The 20,706-nt window shown below is 39.4% G+C and overlaps 1 protein-coding gene across 3 annotated transcripts in view; it reads right to left on the minus strand.

Moving 5' to 3' along the window:
• LOC145555831 (ribosomal RNA-processing protein 8-like) overlaps positions 1-20,017 on the minus strand; it is a 33,682-nt gene extending 13,665 nt beyond the window's left edge. Inside the window, exons 1-4 of one of the 3 annotated variants that reach the window (XM_081617553.1) lie at positions 19,848-20,017; positions 18,419-19,231; positions 17,813-18,047; positions 17,652-17,713 (exon numbers count right to left, since the gene is read on the minus strand). In XM_081617553.1, coding sequence (XP_081473679.1) covers positions 17,652-17,713; positions 17,813-18,010 — 260 coding nt within the window. In that variant the 5' untranslated portion in view covers positions 18,011-18,047; positions 18,419-19,231; positions 19,848-20,017. Of the gene's footprint in view, positions 1-17,651; positions 17,714-17,812; positions 18,048-18,418; positions 19,260-19,847 lie in introns of all 3 variants that reach the window. The other 2 variants (XM_081617556.1, XM_081617564.1) reach the window with 2 other exon arrangements.
• Positions 20,018-20,706: the final 689 nt, after the last annotated feature.

Here is a 20,706-nt window from a genome sequence, read left to right on the forward strand (position 1 = left end):
CCTTGTATCTAGGTTAATTCCTATACCTTCTTCAGATACATTAGGAACTCCCCTCGTGAGAAGGGTTTCCTATTGTTTTTCTTTTTTTTTTTTACCTTTATATTAAAACAAATTAGTGATACTCTACAATGAGTCCCAAGATCTTTTTTTTTTTTTTTTTTTAAATATATATATATTACAGGTACCTTATTTTCTGGGACTACAACAGATCCAATAGCCTTAAGATCACAAGTACCAAAATATGAAAGATTCCCAAAAAGAGAAGTAGGGTACCATAATGTCTATAAAACTAAATAAGTCATATAATATGAAGCCCCTAAAGTACACACTGATCAACCGCAGGAGTCTGAAAAAAATGTGCCTCTCAAGCCTCATTGCACTTGTTCTATCACAACAAATAACATTACACAATGCCACCTTCTAGTTTTAGCTTTTTTTTTTTTCCGGGCCACAGATGCTCTAATTGAGTACCATGACACAAATAGAGATTGCTACATTCACAAAATAAATATATTCACTATGTTGCTATGTGAACAACAAATAATTTTTAGCCAAGGGCCATTCAAATCTCAGGTATATGATGCCCCACTCAATCACAGTGAAAAAAGGAAATATATAGAACGGAAAATGAAAAAGGAAGAAAGAGTACAACTATAAATGTGCCTATCAATTGAAACCATCTTTAAAAATGATAAGAAATTAAAACATCAACATCCATACATATGCTATCAAAAATTATGTCATCCATTTTACAACCTTATTAGCAAACACTAAGCTGCATCCTCTTGATTAATAGCACACATATATTACTAGTCATTGACATAACCCATAATTGTGATTTACAATCATCGGCATACATATATGACTAGTCATTGACATAACCCATAATTGCGATTTACAATCATCTAGGCTGTGATTTGCATCCTCTTGACTAACGTTACATAAAGGACTAGTCAGTGGTCATTGACATGGGATTAAATCCCTTACTATTTTATGGTTATAACATATAAGTCCTATTATGAGTTTATGACTTAATAGCTTTATTAATGCAGAAGCTAGATCCCTCCAATTTCACAATGATGTTAATTCCCTTGATACTCTCGCAGCGGCATTCAAGGTATTAATAGCTTGATTTTAGATTAATTTCTCTCTTATGGCATTCCTTGAGCTTGGTTTTAGATTAATTTCTCTCTTATGGCATTCCTTGCATGATTTGGATTGGTTCTCAAAAGTAGTAGTGTTTTCGGGCAATGGTATACGTTCAGACTCTTTGAAGCCAAAAGGAGACCGAAGAAAAATTAGTCTTTTGCTAGAATTGTTTTGGGTGTTTTTGTCCCTCGGGAGAGTTACAACTCGAAGACTGGTTGCACGCGGCCTATACCTGCAAAACAACGGAGAACCCGGGTGTTTGGAGTTCCGCCTCCGACGATCAAGTTAGTACTTGAGTATAAGTAGGAAAAAGTGCGAAAAAAGAGATAAAATCTTCTCGAATTCCGAGATCACCTGATGTAAGAGAATGTAGGGTATGTGTAATAAATGATTGAATGTGTCCCAAGATTAGGGGATATCTCCCTATTTATAGGATCATTGGAGAATGTGCCCTCTCTTAGGTCACTTGACCTAGATTTGGTGGGCTGCGCCATTTTACGGCGTTTTGGGGAATTGGGCCTTAAAGACCGCAATTCTAGAAAGCATATGAGGCTACCAAATGGACCTGCCTATGCTTGACACGTGGCCCTCTCTAATTGGTGCACATGGATAGGGCATTTTTACCCAAACATTTGCCCCTCACAGGTAGCACGCGGCGGGCCACGTGGGGCCACGTGGTGCCTCGGTGAACAGTATTTACTGTTCACCTTCTAGGGTACGACGGGGATGCCCTCATTTTACCCCTCTATAAATAGCAGTTTCTACCCTCTCATTTCCAACAAAGCATTTAACTTTTTAGAGAGAGAAAGAGAGAATTTCTAAAGAAAGAGGCTCTGCATCCGCGAATTTGAGATTTCCGCCTACGTTTCGAGGAGTACATCCGGTCACCGCGTGTAGCAATTTTCAGATTTTCAGAGCTAAGTGTAAAGCTAACCGCCTCTACTCCCTCCAAGATTTTAAGCTTTATATACTCTTTCACTTGTGTAGTTAAGCTTCAAAATTAAAATGGACTCTCCATCGACCCACACGGCACCGCCTATGTCATTCAGCCGATCCTGGTACGGGTGAATCTAGAACCGGGGGTGCCTTTTCTGGACATTTGGACCTGCTTTGCTCATCCCTGAACTCCTCCGTGTCTATGCACGACACAATGGCCAAAGTTAAACAAACGGCAGTCAAGCCTAGGAAGCGGCGCGCTAGGAGAGTGCCCCCTGATGAAGTTATTCCTAATAAGGAATATGAGGGTTCGGAGGAGGAGGAGGAGGCGGGTTCTCCCCCGGATGGCACCCCATCAACCCCAAATGCGGATTCGGTCGCGATCGCGGGAACGGTCACGGTGTTCAGTAACAGAGATGGTGCCGTGATCACGGACCGAGTATCGGTTATCGCGGTAGAATTTTTAATTTTTAAAAAATTATTTAAATTCTAAACTGATCTATAGAATTATTTTATGCACTTATATACTAGTAATAAAGTAATGATAAAAAATATTAAACTAAAAATAAAATGGTAAAACAGTAAAAGTAACCGATAAAAAGAGTGATGTAGTGGAATTTAAAAAGTAAAAAATAAAATTTGAAGTCTCCTAACTCCTAAGTCTATCAATAACGTAAAGGGGGAGTTAAAAATCCAAAAATAAATAAAAGGTGTAAATAAATGAACCGCAAAAGGTGGACAGCTGTCCCACCAACACTTCCTTTACCTACCCCACTATTTTAGCCTTTCTTTTACTTCCTATTTCTCTTTCTGTTATGTGGAATTTCACAGGCTAACAATGGAGTCCGGCGGTGTATCGGCCGTATCGGTCAAAAATGCGGTGGTTTTGAAAACCCCATTACAAAACGCTAAATCGCAATTCAGCAACTTCAAATTCCGTTACATCTCGGGCGAAACGCGACGACACGGCCGAGATTTTATTCTATGACCCCAGTGACACAATCTTGGAAGAGGCAGACGGCGAGGATGATGCCTCTTCCCGAAGGTCTGATGAAGATGGGTCAGGCGATGAGGAAGCCGTCGAAAGATCTGGGTTAGAGGCATCGGGCTCTGCCAAGAGAATATGGCGGCTTATTAAGGGTAGCTAAGATACTTCCTAGGGACTTGGCGGTTATTAAGGGTAGCTTTCGAGCCTTTGCGGAGGCTCATCCTGGAGGATAGAGGTTAAGCCGCCTGATTGCCTCAGAGGATGACATTGAAAACGCCGACAACTGTTTCGGCTACTACGAAGCCGTGATCAAAGTCGGCCTCTGCTTTCCCCTTCACAAAGGGATTAAGAAAATTTTAAAGGGCCCCCAACTCGTGGATAAACATTCTGAGCTATATCGCCGCCTGCGAGTTTCAAGACATAGAACCTAGTTTTGCGGCGTTTGCTCACATGCATTATATGAGTCGGGCCCCAAGCGGGTACGTGGCGTGGTACACTCTAACCACACACCCACAATACCTGATGTTGGACAAGCCGTCCAAGTGGTGGGGCTGGAGGGAGAGGTTTAACTTGATCTTCTCTCCCTGGGACACAATCGGTTTCTACGCCGGTACAATCAAGATTTTGGAAGAACCCTTGTAGGATACCCCATCCAAAACTGCCCGTGGGCTAAGCACCATGTTGTATTGATGCCTTAATTGCCTTTGTTGATCTTTTTAACCGACTGTTTCCTTTCTTTTTGCTAAAAAAGCAAAGAACATGGTTCCTCTAAAGAGCAGCTTGAGCTACCTTAAAAAGCCAAAGAGGCCAAGAAAGGAAGGGTAAGCCCACCTACTAGACTTTCTAGCTTTTATACCAACTTAGTTATTTACCGGTTGTACCCCTTTCCTTCGATATACAAATTTTCCGTTTGTAACTCATTTTCCATTTGCAGAATGGAAGCAAATCAATTCCCCGCTCAATTACAAAGTTATTCAAATGGCCGGGGGATGAGATGGCCAAGACCTCTTCTAAAACGGCAAGGAAGGACCCTCCTCACACATTGGTTAACTATCTGCAAGTCAAGACTCTAGTCAACCCGTTTGAAGGTTCGATGAGCAGTCGGCATGAGTTCGGGTGCTGCATATGTTGCTTTCTCACCAAGTACTTTTTTTTTTGTGAAGATCTCCCCCCCCCCTCCTCTGACATGCAGGTGTTTGCCAAGAGGATGGTGCGGACCAAAACACTCTATGCCTGGCACGTGGTGGATTTTGACCGGATCTAGGGCCATCTGAAGATTGCCCAATCAGATCTCAAGGCCTTGGAGGGAGCTGACAAGGAGAATTCCCAACTGCCATGGGTGTCGAGCTCGTCCAGCAAAGAAACCAACACAAAGACGAGATTGCCAAAGAGCAAAAGCGGCCGGTGGCTAAAAATGAGCGGGACACTGAAGCCCGGCTGCATATTGCATGGGGTCTACTCCACCCTAAAATTGAGTTTGATGTACTCAAAATGAGGTATGATTACGCCACGACGCTCAGGCGCTCGATGAGCAGGCTCCATCTCCCTTTAAGGCATGGACCCTTGAACAAGGCTTTGAGGTCTCCGATGATGAGGAAGAGTCGATAATCAGGTCTAGGCTAATGAAGCTCAAACTTATCAAGTCCAGGATGGTTAGGTCCTGGATACGCAATATGAAGCAAGCCTCCCAGCAAGCCAAGATGAGTTGGAGCAGGCTGGCAGCCTTAATTCAGCCTCCCTTCTTCTGCGGCAGTATGCCAATGCAATCTTTCCGGCCTGTGAGCTGAGTATTTCTGTGTTTTTTACCGACTAAGAAGTCAGGTGACAATTTTATTTTCTTTTGTCCCGAATATTATCCGGTTAACATTATTATCAGGTTTTGACCGGCTTTGAATGAAATTTGCCGCCTGGATCGGCGTGATGAATTTGTTAATTTTGTTTAAATTTTTGCACTTAAATTCTGCAATTTTTCCCAACTTTTTTCAGCATGCGGCAAATAGTATACCGACTACTCTTGGCCCCGGCGACTGTGTGGTTGGTTTCAGTACTTCTTTAATTGATTGACTTGGGAATGTTTGATACTTTCAAGAGTATGGGATGTTCCTAAGTCAATTAATCACAGTAGTGATTGCCCCAAACCAAGTACACAGTCGTCCACATAACCAGTAAGTAGCCATTTTACCCAACCGTGGGGTATTCATAATCTAGTATAAACTGTCTTTTAATGAACCAGGCGAGAACTTGCCGCCAGTAAACTTAAAGGCCATCTGGGGTGCCTGCAATCCATTGCACCTGGTTCGTCTGCCCCATTGAGGTGACTAGTATAATTTCGTCGAATAGTGTAACAGAGAACTTTTAGTTATCCACCGGCTGATGTCTTTTGACATCCGATTTTTACACTTAATCCTTCTATTAGACTATTTTAGTCAGACAACTATCATTTAACCAAATAGGTCGTTCAATCTTTACTGTCTGCATATGCTGGTAGAGCAAACGATAAAATGCCCTCTGCGACGATAACACCCATAACACCCAGAGGGGCGTCGCTGGACGCCATACTCATATGGGAGTAGACGAATTTATAAATTTGCATCCGGCCTTTGGCCTCTAAATTAAATATCATTTTAGCCACTAAGTTTTTAACTTAATTTAATTCATTCTATGGACCGTTTGTATATTGCACAGATGATGGTCTACCATTACGCATGTATATATATACAAAGTAAGCAATCAAAGCGATTTGAAAACAAAAAGCAATTTTTCATTGATAGGCTTTTTATTTACAAAAATTTACAAATCTTAGAATTAGTACTTTTTCAAGTTGTCAACATTCCAAGTCTTAGGCAGCCGCCTACCGTCTAGGTTTCCGGTCAGTGTCGTTTCTCACTTCTTCATAGATCCGGTAGGGGCCTTCCCAATTAGGAGTTAGCTTTCCTTGCTTATTGGCCCTACCGGTTGCCTCCATCAAACGTAACACAAAGTCCCCAACTTTTAAGGGCAGTTTGTGCACTCTCTTGTTATAGGCACAAGTTATTCTCAAACGGTAAATCTCATGACTCAAGGCAGCATTGCCCCTGCGCTATGGGATTGAGTCCAATGCTCGCCGCATGGCCTCCCAATTTACCTCTTCATCGTATAACATGACTCGTAGAGTCGGCTCATAATGCTCGAAGGGCAAGACGGCTTCAACACCGTAAACCATGAGAAATGGGGTTTCACCAGTTACCCCTTTTTAAATTGTTCGGATGGCCCATAGGACATGAATTAACTCTTCAGCCCATAACCGCTCTTTCGATTTTCTTTTTGATACCGTCTCAGATGAGTTTATTGAAGGCTTTAACTTGGCCGTTAGCTTGGGGTCTGCCGACTGATGCAAAGCAATGTGAGATCCCTTGATCTCCCAACCAAGTTTTTTGAGACGTCTCAAATTGAGGTCCATTGTCAAACACCATAAACTTGTCACCTTGACCGCCTCGGCTTCAACCCACTTGGTTAAATAATTCACAACCACCAAAATATAGCGCTTTTCATTAGGTGCAGGTGTATTAGGTTAGAGCCGGCGATGGATTAGCTTGCCAAATCTTTGACACTTATCACATTTTTCTGACAAACTCTATGGCATCTGACTCAAGAGTGGGCCAAAAATAATGCCACCTGCGCTCTCTGACGGCTAAAGACCTGCCGCCTGCATGAAAGTCCCAGTATCCCGCATGCAACTCTTCGAAAACTTCTCTCCCCTTTCTGGGGTAACTCACTTCAATAGAGGCTTCAAAAACCCCGCTTTGAAGAATTCTCCTTCCCTTATCTTGAAATTTACAGCACGCTTCTTCAGTACGGCCGCCTCCTAAATCAGGGAGCGTGCCGTGTGTCGGATACGCCCGGATGCCATCCATCCAAGCAGAACTTCGGACCAGTACTCCAATGGGCTCGTCATCAAATATACTTCGTTTTTCAATCACTTGCCAGAGTGACCGAGGCGTATCACATGGGGCGGAGGATGCTAATTTTGACAGAGTATCCACCTGATTGTTTTCAGACCTGGGCACTTGACTTAGATGAAATTGTTCAAGTGTCCCGGCTTCAACTTTAACGGCCTGCAAATATTTAATCATTGCCGGATGGGTGGCTTCATACTCACCATAGCATTTGCTAACGACCAACTGAGAATCACAGCAGGCGTCAATTTTTGTTGCCCTTGTCGCCTTGCACATGCGGATGCTGGCTAGCAAGGCTTCATATTCAGCCTCATTATTTGAGGCTTAGAACTTGAACCGTAGTGCATATTCATAATTATCTCCTTCCGGAGATTATGCCTGCACCACAACCATTCATAGTAGAGCTCCCGTCTACATGCACCTTCCTGATGAAGGTTGTCCACAGCAATCGGCCTTGTCATCTCGACAATGAAATCGGCAAACGCCTAACTCTTCACTACCTTTCTTGGTTCGTAAGTGATTTCAAGACTTTGCATTTCAATAGCCCATTTGAGCATTCTACCGGATGACTCCGGGGTTTGGCTGTTTGAGGGGTTGTGCAAAGAAGTATGGTTTCAACTTCTTAACAGCCATGTAAAGTTCAAGGCCAAAATTTTCAACCATGGGGTATCGACAAGGTGATCCGTTTGTAGCTTTGATTTAACTATCATGTCATCAATATACGCCTCTACATTCCTCCCAATCTAATTAATAAAGACTGTATTAATCATCCGTTGGAAAGTAGCCGGCACATTCTTCAAGCCAAACGGCATCACCATATAACAGAATAACCCCTGATCAATGACGAAGGCCATCTTCTCTTATCTTTTTTCCACAAAGGGTGTCTGGTGGAAGCCGGAGTAGGCATCCATAAAGCTCATCAAGGCATGCCCGGCTGGAGAGTCGACCAGCTGTCGATCTTTGAAAGCGGGTAATTGTCCTTTGGACATGCCTTGTTTAAGTTAGTATAGTCAACACACATGCACCCAGTACCATTAGGCTTCTTTACAAGCACCACATTCTCAACTAATCAGGGAAGTTACATGGCCAAATGAACCTGACGTCTAACAGTTTTTTTACCTTAGCAGCTGCCGCCTGACTTCTTTCCTTGCCGTGGTTTCTTTTCTTTTGCCGGATGGGCTTCTTTTCAGGATCCACGGCGAGTTTGACAGCAAGATCCGGGCTGATTCCTGGCATCTCTTCCACTTCAAAGGCAAAGATATCTTTGAATTCTTTCTACACGAGGTGCAAGTCTGCACCCAACCTTTCGAAGGCAGCCGTCCCCACCTTAACAGTTTGCTCCGGACAGCTGTCATATAGAGGAATATCAATGTGCTCACTAGGCGGCTGGGGACGAAGATTATCTGACCTCGGTGATTGCCATTTCTTCTCCTTCTTCACCCCTTGACTTCGTCAAAATCTATTGGCTTCTTTAGCTGACCGGCTGCAGCAGCAGTCGGCTTGACGTTTGAGAAATAACACTACCTTGCCGTCTTTTGGTCCCCATTGAGGGAGCCAACAAAGCCATCATCCTTCTTATACTTAACAAGCATGAGAGCTGGGATGACGACGGCCTTGCACTCGTTCAAAGTGGGTCGGCCTAGAATAATGTTGTAGGCGGTCAGCTCTTCAAACGACCATGTGCCACCCTTTTCCTTCGCCCGAGCCGAATGGGTAGGTCAATTTGTCCGACTGGGTGTACGACCCCTCCACCAAAGCCAACTAATGGATGGGAGACGTCGGGAAGATTGTCCAACTTGTAATTAAGCTTAGACAGACACTTGTAGCTTATGAGATCAGATGAGCTACCCGTGTCTATCAGGATCCGGCCAACCAGTTGGTTGGCGACCTTGCATTCAATGACGACAGGGTCGTCATGCGGTCGGCGTACTTTGCCTCGATCCTTCTCAATGATGGGGACGTCTTGGGAATGTCCTGTTGGAAAACGCCTGTCCATAATCAATTAAATGGATCATCTTCTTTAGATGATCCTTATGCCCCGAATGGTCAGGCCACTGCTTGCGAATCCGCCTACTATAGTGTAGACCGGATCCTTATCGATATCTGAGCTACTAGTAGGCTGGACAGTTTTTGACGACTGTCTCGGATTCGTCTTAGAAGTCGCTTTGGACTTCTAAGACATAGGACTTCAGCAAGCCCAACGTGCGCTTGAGGCTATAGCACTCGTTGGTGTCGTGGCCCACTTCATCATGGAAGTGACAAAATTTACTCTTGTTCCGCGACTGAATGGAACTCTTCATAGGATTCGGCTTCTCATTAGTTAGCCGATCCTTCACCTCTGTAAAGATGGTGTAACAGTCTATTGAATTCATACCGTGAGACATACGGTTTGAACTCTTTCTTTTTCTTTTTGGACGGCTAATTAGGTTCCTTAACCGCCCAAACTTCTTTTTTCTTTTTGCTGTCTTCAGATTTTTGAGCCGGCTGAGTAGACCGACTCTCCTTTTGCTTGTTGGACTTCTTAGAGTATGGCTGGACGAGCAGAGGTTGATAGCCTGAATAAAGCTCTTCGCATCTATTAACGCCTCTGTAAGGGTGAATACCCTCTTTCGGACAAGGTCGAACTTAAAGGTCGACCCGTCCTGAAGAAGTCTGTATATGCTACCTCGTAAGATAGCCCCTGGATTTGGATACTCACCGTGTTGAACCGCTTAACATAGGAGCGGAGTCCTCTCTCTCCCTACCGAATGGTGCTCAAGTCAAGACTTATATTCTTGGCAAGGATGTTCATTGAGAAGTTAGAGGCAAACAGGAAGCTTAAGTTGTCAACCTCACCACAACCACAGCCTTGAACAAGCACGGGTGACGCGAAAACCGTTTTAGTTAGTCACTAAAGTCGTTTTCTTGCTGGTACCGAAAACTCCTTTCCTTTAGAATCTCGAGCCCGGAGGAAGAACAAGGCTTGAATTGAGGGCGCTAGACAAAGTTTGCAATTTACCGTCCCCATTCGATCTTACCTGATTGGCAAAACAGAGGTATGGTTTGGGAGAGAAAAGGCCTCTTGAAAGCTTGCATTATTATTCAGTTTTTTATATTTCATGAGCTCGTCTCTAGCCATGTATGTTTCGACCTAGGGATCATCCTCCTCGTGGTCTGTAAAGACCAGCCTTAGGGTTAGGAGGCGGCACAGACTTGAACCATCCTTAAGGTACTCTCCCCACAGACGGCGCCAAATGTTTTGGGTATTTTTGTCCCTCGGGAGAGTTACAGCTCGAAGACTGGTTGCACGCGGCTTGTAGCTACACAACAACGGAGACTCCGGGTGTTTGGAGCTCCGCCTCTGACGATCAAGTTAGTACTTGAGTATGAGTAGGAGAAAGTACGGAAAAAGAGATGAGATCTTCTCGAATTCCGAGATCAGGTGTTCTCTGATGTAACCGAATGTAGGGTAGGTGTAATAAATGATTGAATGTTTCCCAAAATTAGGGGATATCTCCCTATTTATAGAATCATTGGAGAATGTGCCCTCTCTTAGGTCACTTGACCTAGATTTGGTGGGTTGCACTGTTTTACGGCATTTTTGGGAATTGGGTCTTAAAGGCCGCAATTCTAGTAAGCATCATGACATGGCCTAAATGGACCTATCTATGCTTGACACGTGGCCCTCTCTGATTGGTCCACATGAATAGGGTATTTTTACCCAACACAAGAATGGTGATGCTGGATGCACCGGTCCACATGAATAGGGTATTTTTACCCAACACAAGAATGGTGATGCTGGATGCACTAGTGAACACCCATGCTGAAGGAAATAATACTAAGAACAGCCAAGCAACAAATTAGAGCTATTAATGGAAAACTATGATAACATACATCACCAGAAACATTGATGCACAAAGGCACCAATGCTCTTAAGTTTAAAGTACCGGAACCGAAAATGCAATATAGCTTCATTACTTCGCTAATCCAGTATTGTCCATATATCGTTCCTCTTTTGGTTGTCCAAAATATCCTTAATCTAATCTTGATATCGGTGATTTTAACTTAAAAGGTCAAGAAATCCTCCCCCAAGGTCCCATACACATTAAACTAGCATTGCAACCAAGGTTTATGAATGATGATGAAGCCTTAAAAATTTACGAAGATAGAAACAGAAAATATAACTAGCTTACAATTTACAATTTACAATTTAAAGTTCCAACCTAACTTTCCTTTCCTCTCAACCTCTCTTCAATTCACCCTCAAATCAAAATATAAGAATTTTAAAGAATAAAATAAATATAAGGAAAATTTGATTTTAATAATCCAACCTTTCACCGGTCTTAATTTATTAATCCCACCTTTCGATTATAGCTGATTAATCCCACCTTTACACCTCATTCTATTTTATTAGGCTAAGTTGACTTGCTACCTATTGTTCAGGTAACTTTTATTTTTTAATTTTTTTTTCATTTTCTATTTTTTAAATAAGGAACAGCCACCCACTTTCCCCTCTTCCCCGACCACCACCTCCCTGCCGCCCTTCCCATCCGTTTTCCGATTCCGACCACCCCCTTAGCCACTTCCCTAACTCCCACAAATTTGCCTCACTCTTTCTCACTCTTACTCTAGTCTCTCCAAATCCACCTCCTTTCGCCGTTAAAATCAATCCTAACAACCACCATGAAAGCTCGATTAACCTTATCATCATCATCTTTATTTTCATTCCCCCCATTACCACCATTACCCCTCAATTCAACCTCTGATTTTAATTTCAACACCTCTTGCTCTCTCCTAAATGTTGTCCTCATTTCCCTAAATTAAAAATCGAAAATTTGCCATTAATAACAATGTCTCTCTTCCCCAATTCCTCTCAACCTCCATTCCTATGGAATTCAAGCTCCAAAACCCATCATCAAATTCTGAAATTCCACAAAAACACACCACAAATCTGCCTTAAAAGACCTATATATCTTCGATTGGTTGGTTTTTCATGGGCTGCCAATTTCGTGGGTGGGTTTTGGTTGGTGGTGAACTATTGGTTGTCGTAGATTGGGGGGTTTTGTGGGTGGTAAAAGAGGATTTTTCGTGGTTTATTTTGAGGTAAGTGGTGGGTTTTGGGGTGGGTGGTGCCCGATTTCAAGGGAGGTTTTTGCGATGGAGTGGAGTGACTGTAGGAAAGTGAAGTGGTGGTGGCTACGGTCGTTTGGGACAGGCGGTAGAGGTGAATGGTAGTTTGGCAGCTTAGCCGGATTTCATGGAGGTAAGGGGCAGGAAAGAGGGTAAGGGTAGGGGAAAGGAAAGAGGGTAAGGGTAGGGGAAAGGAAAAAGGGTAAGGGTAGGGGAAAGGAAAAAGGAAATGAAAGTGATAAAAAAAAATTAAAATTATTTTTAGACCAATCATAGCACGACACGTGAACTGGCAACATATTATAGAAGGTGGATGACCTGTTGGGGCCTGATAAAATAGAATGGGGTGTAAAGATGGGATTAATCAGCTATAATCGAAAGGTGGGATTAATAAACTAAGACCGGCGAAAGGTTGGATTATTAGAATCAAATTTTCCTAAATATAAATGAAAGAAATATTTAAAAAAATATTAAAGATCTCATACAGTCATATCACACATCATCACCATCAACCCCCCCCCCCCCCCCCGAAAAATGGGGAAAAAAGTTGACATTCTCAATCAAAATCAATGACAGTTCTTAAATATCTTACTAAACACTACCCCAATTGCACCTACGAAAATAATATTCAAATCACCTTTACCCTAATCACCCTACCTCTTTAAATTCGTGAATTTACCTCCATAACCCACAAACACAAGCCGTGCTTTGAGCTCACTTTCTCCCTCTCCATTGGACTCCCTTAGGCCCAGTATTCCTCACAAGCGACAAATTTAAAACCAATGTTACAAGGGACGAGATTCGATTCAAAACGTGGTACAGAAACGAATACGCGGAACGCTACACGTGGTGAATCCGGTACGATTGGGTACGAAATAGTAAATTATTAAAAAAAATATGTAGGTGATTTTTATTAATAGATTTTATATTAGAAATTAAAATAAATACAAGTATATAATATCTCTTCCATAAAATATGTATTTAGGTGAGTAAAAATAGATTATATAAAATAAAAAGCCAAGTTGCTCATTAAAAAAAAAAGGCCCTGTAGAGGTTTAAGCCCATTCACCAGTTGAAACAAAACCCTAGCCGCCACCCTAGTATAATGTTACTGCTATGTAAAACATGAGGAGAGAGAAAAAAGTAAGAAAATTTCAGATATTAAATAAGCAAATGCACGTGAAAGAAGTTGCAGAGGACGAACAACCCATTCACCAATTAAACAACCCATTAAAAGTTGCTGAGGACGAAAAACCGTCTTTGATCAGCCACAACTAGGAGTCGCCACCTTCAGCGTTCTGGTTCGCGACCACAGGACGCGTTTGTTCCGCGTTCCGGTTCGCACGAATCAGTTTGCGATTAGTGGCACCGTACCGCGTTCCTTGTAACGTTGTTTAAAACCCTTTGTAAATAAAAACACAAAATTAATGATTTTAACCTCATATTGAATAGAGCTTTAAATAATTTCTGAAATTATGATTTTTTTTTTTTTTTACCACAATCAATAAAAATGCCTTATTTCAACTATGAAAGGAGATGATCCATTTTATGGAAAATCCAATTAATAATTTAAACAAATTCAAAGGACCCACCAAGAAAGCAACTTTGTCAACTATAACTAATAACTATGACCACGTGGGAGGTTTTAGGAGAAATATAGGCAAGTGCTCTACCAAAAAAGCTATGAATGAGATGGCTTCTAGTACCTAAAGAAGAAAGAAAAGAAAAGAATAGAAGTATACCCACAAGATAACCAAAGCTTGTTTATATAATGAGTTGGATTATGGACAAAAAAAACTAAAGGAAGAAGATGAATTTGATTTACAAAATGAGAATATTTACTGGAAATAAAACGAAAGTGCAAGCTTTCAAGAGGCTTGCTTTCTCCCAAGATTGAGTAGCAGCTCCACATTATATATCTTATTGTGATGTTGCGAAGTGGATACCACATTTAGAAAAAAAATGAATCTGATCTAGATGAGTATCAAAAGGTGGGTAGTTGGGATAGGTGTTTGGTTGGATGTTGCAGTTTGGGTTATGAAATGAGAATTATAAAAAACAGAGTAATAGTGCAAGCTTTCAAGAGGGCTTGTTCTCTCCCAAACCACACCTCTATTTCAAAATATAAGCCCTAGTTGACTTTTGCAATAATCTGCTACACAACTTTGACCCATGTTTGTGCAATTTACATAAGATTAAACATAGTCACATGGGTACTTGTTTGATATTATTGGTCAAATTTCTACGTTGGCAACGGAACATTTATTTTAAAAGTAATTGAACTCTTACATGTTTTTTTTCATGCTTACCCTCTAACTGAACTCTTTTAGTTTAAGAGCCAACTCCCTTGCTTTCTGCCAAGCTAAACTAATTATGTTGCACTTCCAATATTACTTCTTCCCTATGCCTAATGCATAACAATGTATTATAATTCCTCCATGTTACATGGACATGGGCATGAGAATCGAATATAAGTGTAGATCCCCATTAGGCATTTCTAAACATTATGGATGGGGACATTGTCCTATACAATGAAACAACATCAATAAAATATTCTATATTTAAAACTTAAAAGTATTTATACTGAATGTTAAATCACATTTATAAAAAACAGAAAAAAAAATTCCAAAATAAAATATAGTGTTCTTTACATAATTGTACTATATTTGGGCTCCAAAGTTGTAGGCAGATTGCAGCCTCAAGTTACCAACCCACAAATAAGAGAGATTATTATTATGGCCTATCATAAGGCCCAAACAAAGACCACTTCTATTAGCTATACCCTATCTTACTCGGACTTGAGTACAAGTGTCGGATAAAAGTATGGATACAGAGTTCAAATTTCAAGAATACAAGAGCTTTGTCCTAATTGAAAGCATGCATAAGGACATGAAGAAAAAACGGAGATAACTTAAAGTAAACATATCTTCAATCTTACTCAAATTATCAAAATATTTGAAATTTTAGAAATAAAATAAAATAAAATAAAAATTTGAAACAAAGAGAGAATATAAATAAATATGACAATGAGAATTGGAAAATGGGAAGTACTGCCAAAGTCAAATGTCAAAGTATCACATGATTTTTAATTTCTTTCACAGAGTTCATATTATGTTGTACCCCTTCTCCTACCAACACCAAGATGAAAAAACAAAAGTAAATAAGTTGTACGCAATTGAAAAGCTTAGTACCCACCTCCCGCCATAGCGGAGCACTCGTTATTGGGGTAAAAATCTCTTCAAGGTGATGAGATTTATACTCTTAGCAAACGCCCCATTCTACTAAGCAAAAAAAGGTAAATTACACCTCCCCCCCCCCCCTCCCCCAATCATAAGATCAAAAATATTCTTTAATTGTTCTCCCCTCCTTGCATCACTCTTTCTTTTAATGTTCTGTGTCGAAAAGATAAATCAAGGATGAGCTATGGATACAAATACCCGGAACTAGCTCAGATATAGGCCAGATCTTTCGTGTCGATAATTTGAAGGTGAGAGTAGAAAATATACTCCACCAGCTGCACAAAGACAGGAGAAAGATGCACAAACACATGCATTGAAGAAAACTATTAGACCATTTTTATAATCCTTAAAGACTGATTCGTGCAAGATCTCCCTTCCTTACTCTAATTTAGGTTTGTATGGAGAGTCATAATTGAGCAAAATCTTTCGTACCCAGCCTCTATTCCGCCTCTATTCCGCACCAGTACCAGTTTGTATTAGTATGGGGAAAATTTGCCATGACAGAATAATATAGTGACTAATCTTATCCATAAACATTTAATTTTACAAACACTCACTGATTAAATCTGCCACTTTACCCATCTTTATTAATATGGGTTAGAATTACATGATATTGGACCAGCTTAAAGGCTCAAACCCTTCAACAATCAAAATTGATACTATACTTTATGGCTTAGTTAACTACATCAGGAAATCACCAAAGCTTTATGTACAATGATTATGCAAATATGCAAGAAAATTGTAAGCAACCATACATAGTTAAACACAATAGCTTGAATAACTTCTTGAGATATTTAATCACCATAAGTGAGTTCATGAGGTATGAGGAAATACAAGTTGATCCGCTTGATAAACATTTTTTGATAAACATTCTTGTAATAAAATGCCATTGGGATTTGGGAAGCGAAAACAAACAATAAAAAATTGAGAGCAACTAAGTTGTGGAACTTTTTCTGAAAACCCACGTGAAAAGTAAACAAACGGAGCAGCAAACGATTTTGCGAGGTCTGTTAGGAGTTAACTCAACTTGCTCAACTAGAGTTAAGGTACTTTTGTCTTTTTTTCGATGCTTGACTTTTTAAATTTTTGGTTGCTATGAATCTTGAACTTTGGCTAACTTTGGCTCTAATCTTCACCATAAGCCATAATCAACCCCAAAAACAGTACTACACTTCCTTCTTTCTCCTCTACAAACCTAGTCTTCTTCTTCCTTTAGATCGACCCCGCCGCTGCTACCAGATCTACCCACTGTTCCTACCATATTCAACCCACCTCACAAGTCACAACCACGATAATGGCGATTAACCACCACCCTCTTTGTCATACGCTCCCCTATAGGGTTAATATGGCCCCACTTTACATATTTTGTTACTAGGGTGTCTTATTGTTAGGTCGGCCGGCCGGTATAGTCGCGAAGCGGCGAAGGTCGCGAAGAAGGTTGTTGTTGTGGCCATGGGAGGTAACTCCCGTTAACCATGGTTAACTAACTTTTGGGTAACGTCGTTTGTAGGAAGTTAAAAGGAAAGATTCTTGGTCTGTATTAAATTACAGATTTACCCTAGTTTCGCTAGCCAATTTGACGAAATTGACCCTTGATAAATGTCAAAGGTTTACGCGAGATCAACTTGGGCGTGCTCATGAGGTATTAGCTCTCAAAAATTCCATAACTAATTCCTCATCACCATAAAATAAAGATATACATTTGTATAAAAATCTCAAACAAGTGGAAGAACCTTGTTTCAACATCTCCATGTTCCTTCACAAAACTCAGTTTACAATACAAAGCAAAGGACTTGATCATATGTTACGAACCAAGTGATCACCAAAAACCTTGTCCCAATACCATTATAACCCAACAAGATGAATTAAAACCAATAAATTCAGTAAGTACTTCCCTGAACTCGGCTTCTCTCATCCAAGTGCTAACAAAATACCCCCTAAACTTCCCTTACTACTACCTTCATATATTACAAGTAATTTATCCACTTTTATTCAACCAAACTCCATTACTTTCTTTTGTTTTTCATTTTTAAACAACCAAGCTCTATTAGTAGTACCTTGTCTATTGTAGTTGCCTTTAATCAACCCGACTCACGAATCCTATTTATTCACCTTCCTAAAAGTTAGTGCAAGACTTTTATTGGAAACGGAGGGAGTAAGTAAATCAATTCAAGTAGCAGTCAGTTTAACAACAACACAAAACAAAAAAATTACGCCAAACTACATCAAATTTCAGAAATTATCATGCATAAAAATTAAAAAAAAAAATAAAATAGAAAGCAATTAAGATTTTACGTGCAAGTGTAGAGCTTTTCGTTGAGCATCCTGAAATGTCCACCTGATAGCCTTGCCTTCATCTATACAATCCCAAAAACAAAAAACAAAAATTATTAATTGAAAATTCTAAAAATTAAAACTAGAATGAAAAGGGATGAAAGCAAAAAAGAAAATAATACCTTGTCAAGAAAATTAGATGATTTAATAGGAATAGAGCAAGACGAATTAGAGGTTTTGTTTGGGATTATTTGTTTAGAATGAGAAGTGGTAGTGGTTGTAGAAGAAGAGGAAACTGTGTTATTTTTGTGAGATTTGTTGCGGGCTCTACCCTTTCCACCTCTTCTTTTACGTTTTCTTGTATCTCCCTCTGTCGCCATTACGTTTTCTTTGATCGCAATTCCCACACCAGAAAACCTTGCATAAAATCAATCAAGACATCGACTAATGAATTATCTAAATAATCTAACATTTTAATTTACTCCAAAAAAATTTCAATATACACAAATAAATTGAAATGTATCAATTATATATCAATCATCAATTAAAAACGAGGAGGTTTAATTTCATGTTGAATTATCTCAATTATATATCAATCTTAAAAACGAGGAGATTTAATTTCATGTTGAATTATCTCGAAAAATACATTATTCTAGGGATAATTGATTCAATAATCAAATTACGCTCATAATTTTCTTTTCTTTTGGATATGATTTTTCATAATCTAAGAATTTACAAACCCTAAACTTAAAGCACAAATGTGATGATAACAACAACAAACAACTTACCTTAGAAGCTGATTCAATGGGGGATACAAGAATTAGATTCAACGGCGAATGCTTCAATATAGAGAACGTTGAGTGCGCTTCAATGAAATAACTCAGAGAGGTAGAAAATAGGAATGGAGGCCTTTAAAGCCATGACCCGCCAAGTTATAATATGGGTTACATCCGTGTCAGAAATAAAAGGGTGGGTCTTTGAACAACCGTTTCCTATATGGGTTTCCAAATCAGGGCAAACAGGTCGGGTCGGGTTCAGGTCGACCTGTTTACTTAAACAAGTCAGGACCCCCTCCTGACCTGAACCCGACTTGTTTACTTAAACAGGTCAAAAAATTCAACCTGAAACCGACCTGGTTTTAAACGGGTTGACCTGAACCCGACCTGATTTGACCTGGTTTTTTTTTTTTTTTTTATTAATAAACTTGTAATTTGTTAAATTCTGCAAACATTAAATCTTGTGAATATTTAAGCATAATCAACATTAGCAAACATATTTCCACTTCAAAATCAAAGCATAGTCAAAGTAGAATGCTACTGCATAGTTCATACAACAATAAAAAGTAGGAAACATGTCCAAAATACTTCCAATAGTCCTAATTAGGTGTCAAATAAATAATTAAGCTAGGATAAACTCAAAATAATGTCTAGAATACTTCCTAAAAGTTCCAACATCAACTAATTTTAAAAATATAAACTAAAAGAACAGGTTTGGCTGCTGCAATGCTGCTAGACTTAAGGTACACTCTCCGGTGTATCGGTGGCTTCATTATTCATCTTCATCCCCATAATTTTTCCACATAGATCTTCTAATTGCAGAAACTAAACAAAACGCATAAACACAACAAAACTAAGTAAAGATTAGATAATGAAATAAACTCATAAACAAGCAGAAATAAAACGTATGTAATGATAGAAGAAATATTAGAAAGTTGTAATTGATGAAGAAATCAAATAAATTAGCTACAACCAAAACATTATATACAAAATTAACATGCGACTTATTAGATCAGACTTATTATATATAAAACCCATATATTAGACTTTCGGGTTGTTTATGCGACTTAGAAAGTTGTAATTGATGAAGAAATCAAATAAATTAGCATAACCTCACTCATAAAATCAGATTTATTAGAACAAAACGCAAATTTGGTGCACATTTGGTCACATAAGCACTCATGAACTCATAAGCAAACATCTCACGCATAATTAATTCGGATTAAAAGAAGTAAATTGAAAAATTCAGATTATAATTGCATACACAAAACATATAATAACAAATGAACTTAAATAAGATCTTTTCAAACAAAAACACGAGATTAAATCAGATGAAATTCAAGAACTCAAATCGCAAACAAGTTAAGATGACATCAAAGAATTTAAACGCCTAAATACAAAGCAAAGTTAGGTAAAGTGAATAGATTAGCAAGTAAATTACCTTAGATAATGTGGAGATAAAGATTCACTAGCAGATTAGGGTGTAAAATTAGGGATTTTTTATGAAAAAAATGAAAAACAAGAGGAGAAGAGAGAGGAAAGGCTGGAACTGGAAAAAGAGAGGAGAGAGAAAGAGAATGAGGTGAAGCATTGAAGCGGCGTGAATGAGGGTGTAAAATTAGCTAGGGTTTTTTACTTTTTGTCATTTGATGAATTGGGCTTGGCCCATATTTAAAAATTAGGTTATGTAAACTTATTGGTTGATAACAGGGTTAGGCGGGTTGGGTTCGGGTTGACCCGACCTGAAACGCGTATCATTTCGCGCTTTTTGCCCTATTTTATGTTATTTTATGGTGTTTTCATGCTTTTCATAGCTATTTTATTATCTACGTATCTAGTGAAGTGCGTAAATTGGGATGGTGATAAGATATTAGTGTCAATATTATGACACAATTGGAATTCCAGCAACATAATTTTGAAAATTTTGAAAGGATTTTATGCAAATGTTTTGCAATTTAACGGATTTTGTGCTAAGTTTCGGGACGAAACTTCTTTTAAGAGGGGTATATTGTAATCCCCCGTATTTTTAAATATATTATAAATGAAATTATATTTTATTTATAATATTTATTTGTATTTTTTCGGAATTTAATTTCAAAAGTTTCAATTTTTAATTTTGGGTCGAAAATTATTTTGGTACAAATTTTTATACATACCTTCATTCTATATTTATATCCAAACAATCAAAGCCAATCTCACTTTACATACTTGATTGGCCCATTAATTTTTGAGGCCCAATTTTACTACTTACCCTACACCACTCTCTCTCCTATAAATACCCCATACATCCCCAAATTTTT

Source organism: Chenopodium album, chromosome 1, assembly GCF_948465745.1.
Source record: "Chenopodium album chromosome 1, dcCheAlbu1.1, whole genome shotgun sequence".
Classification (NCBI taxonomy): Eukaryota; Viridiplantae; Streptophyta; class Magnoliopsida; order Caryophyllales; family Amaranthaceae; genus Chenopodium; species Chenopodium album.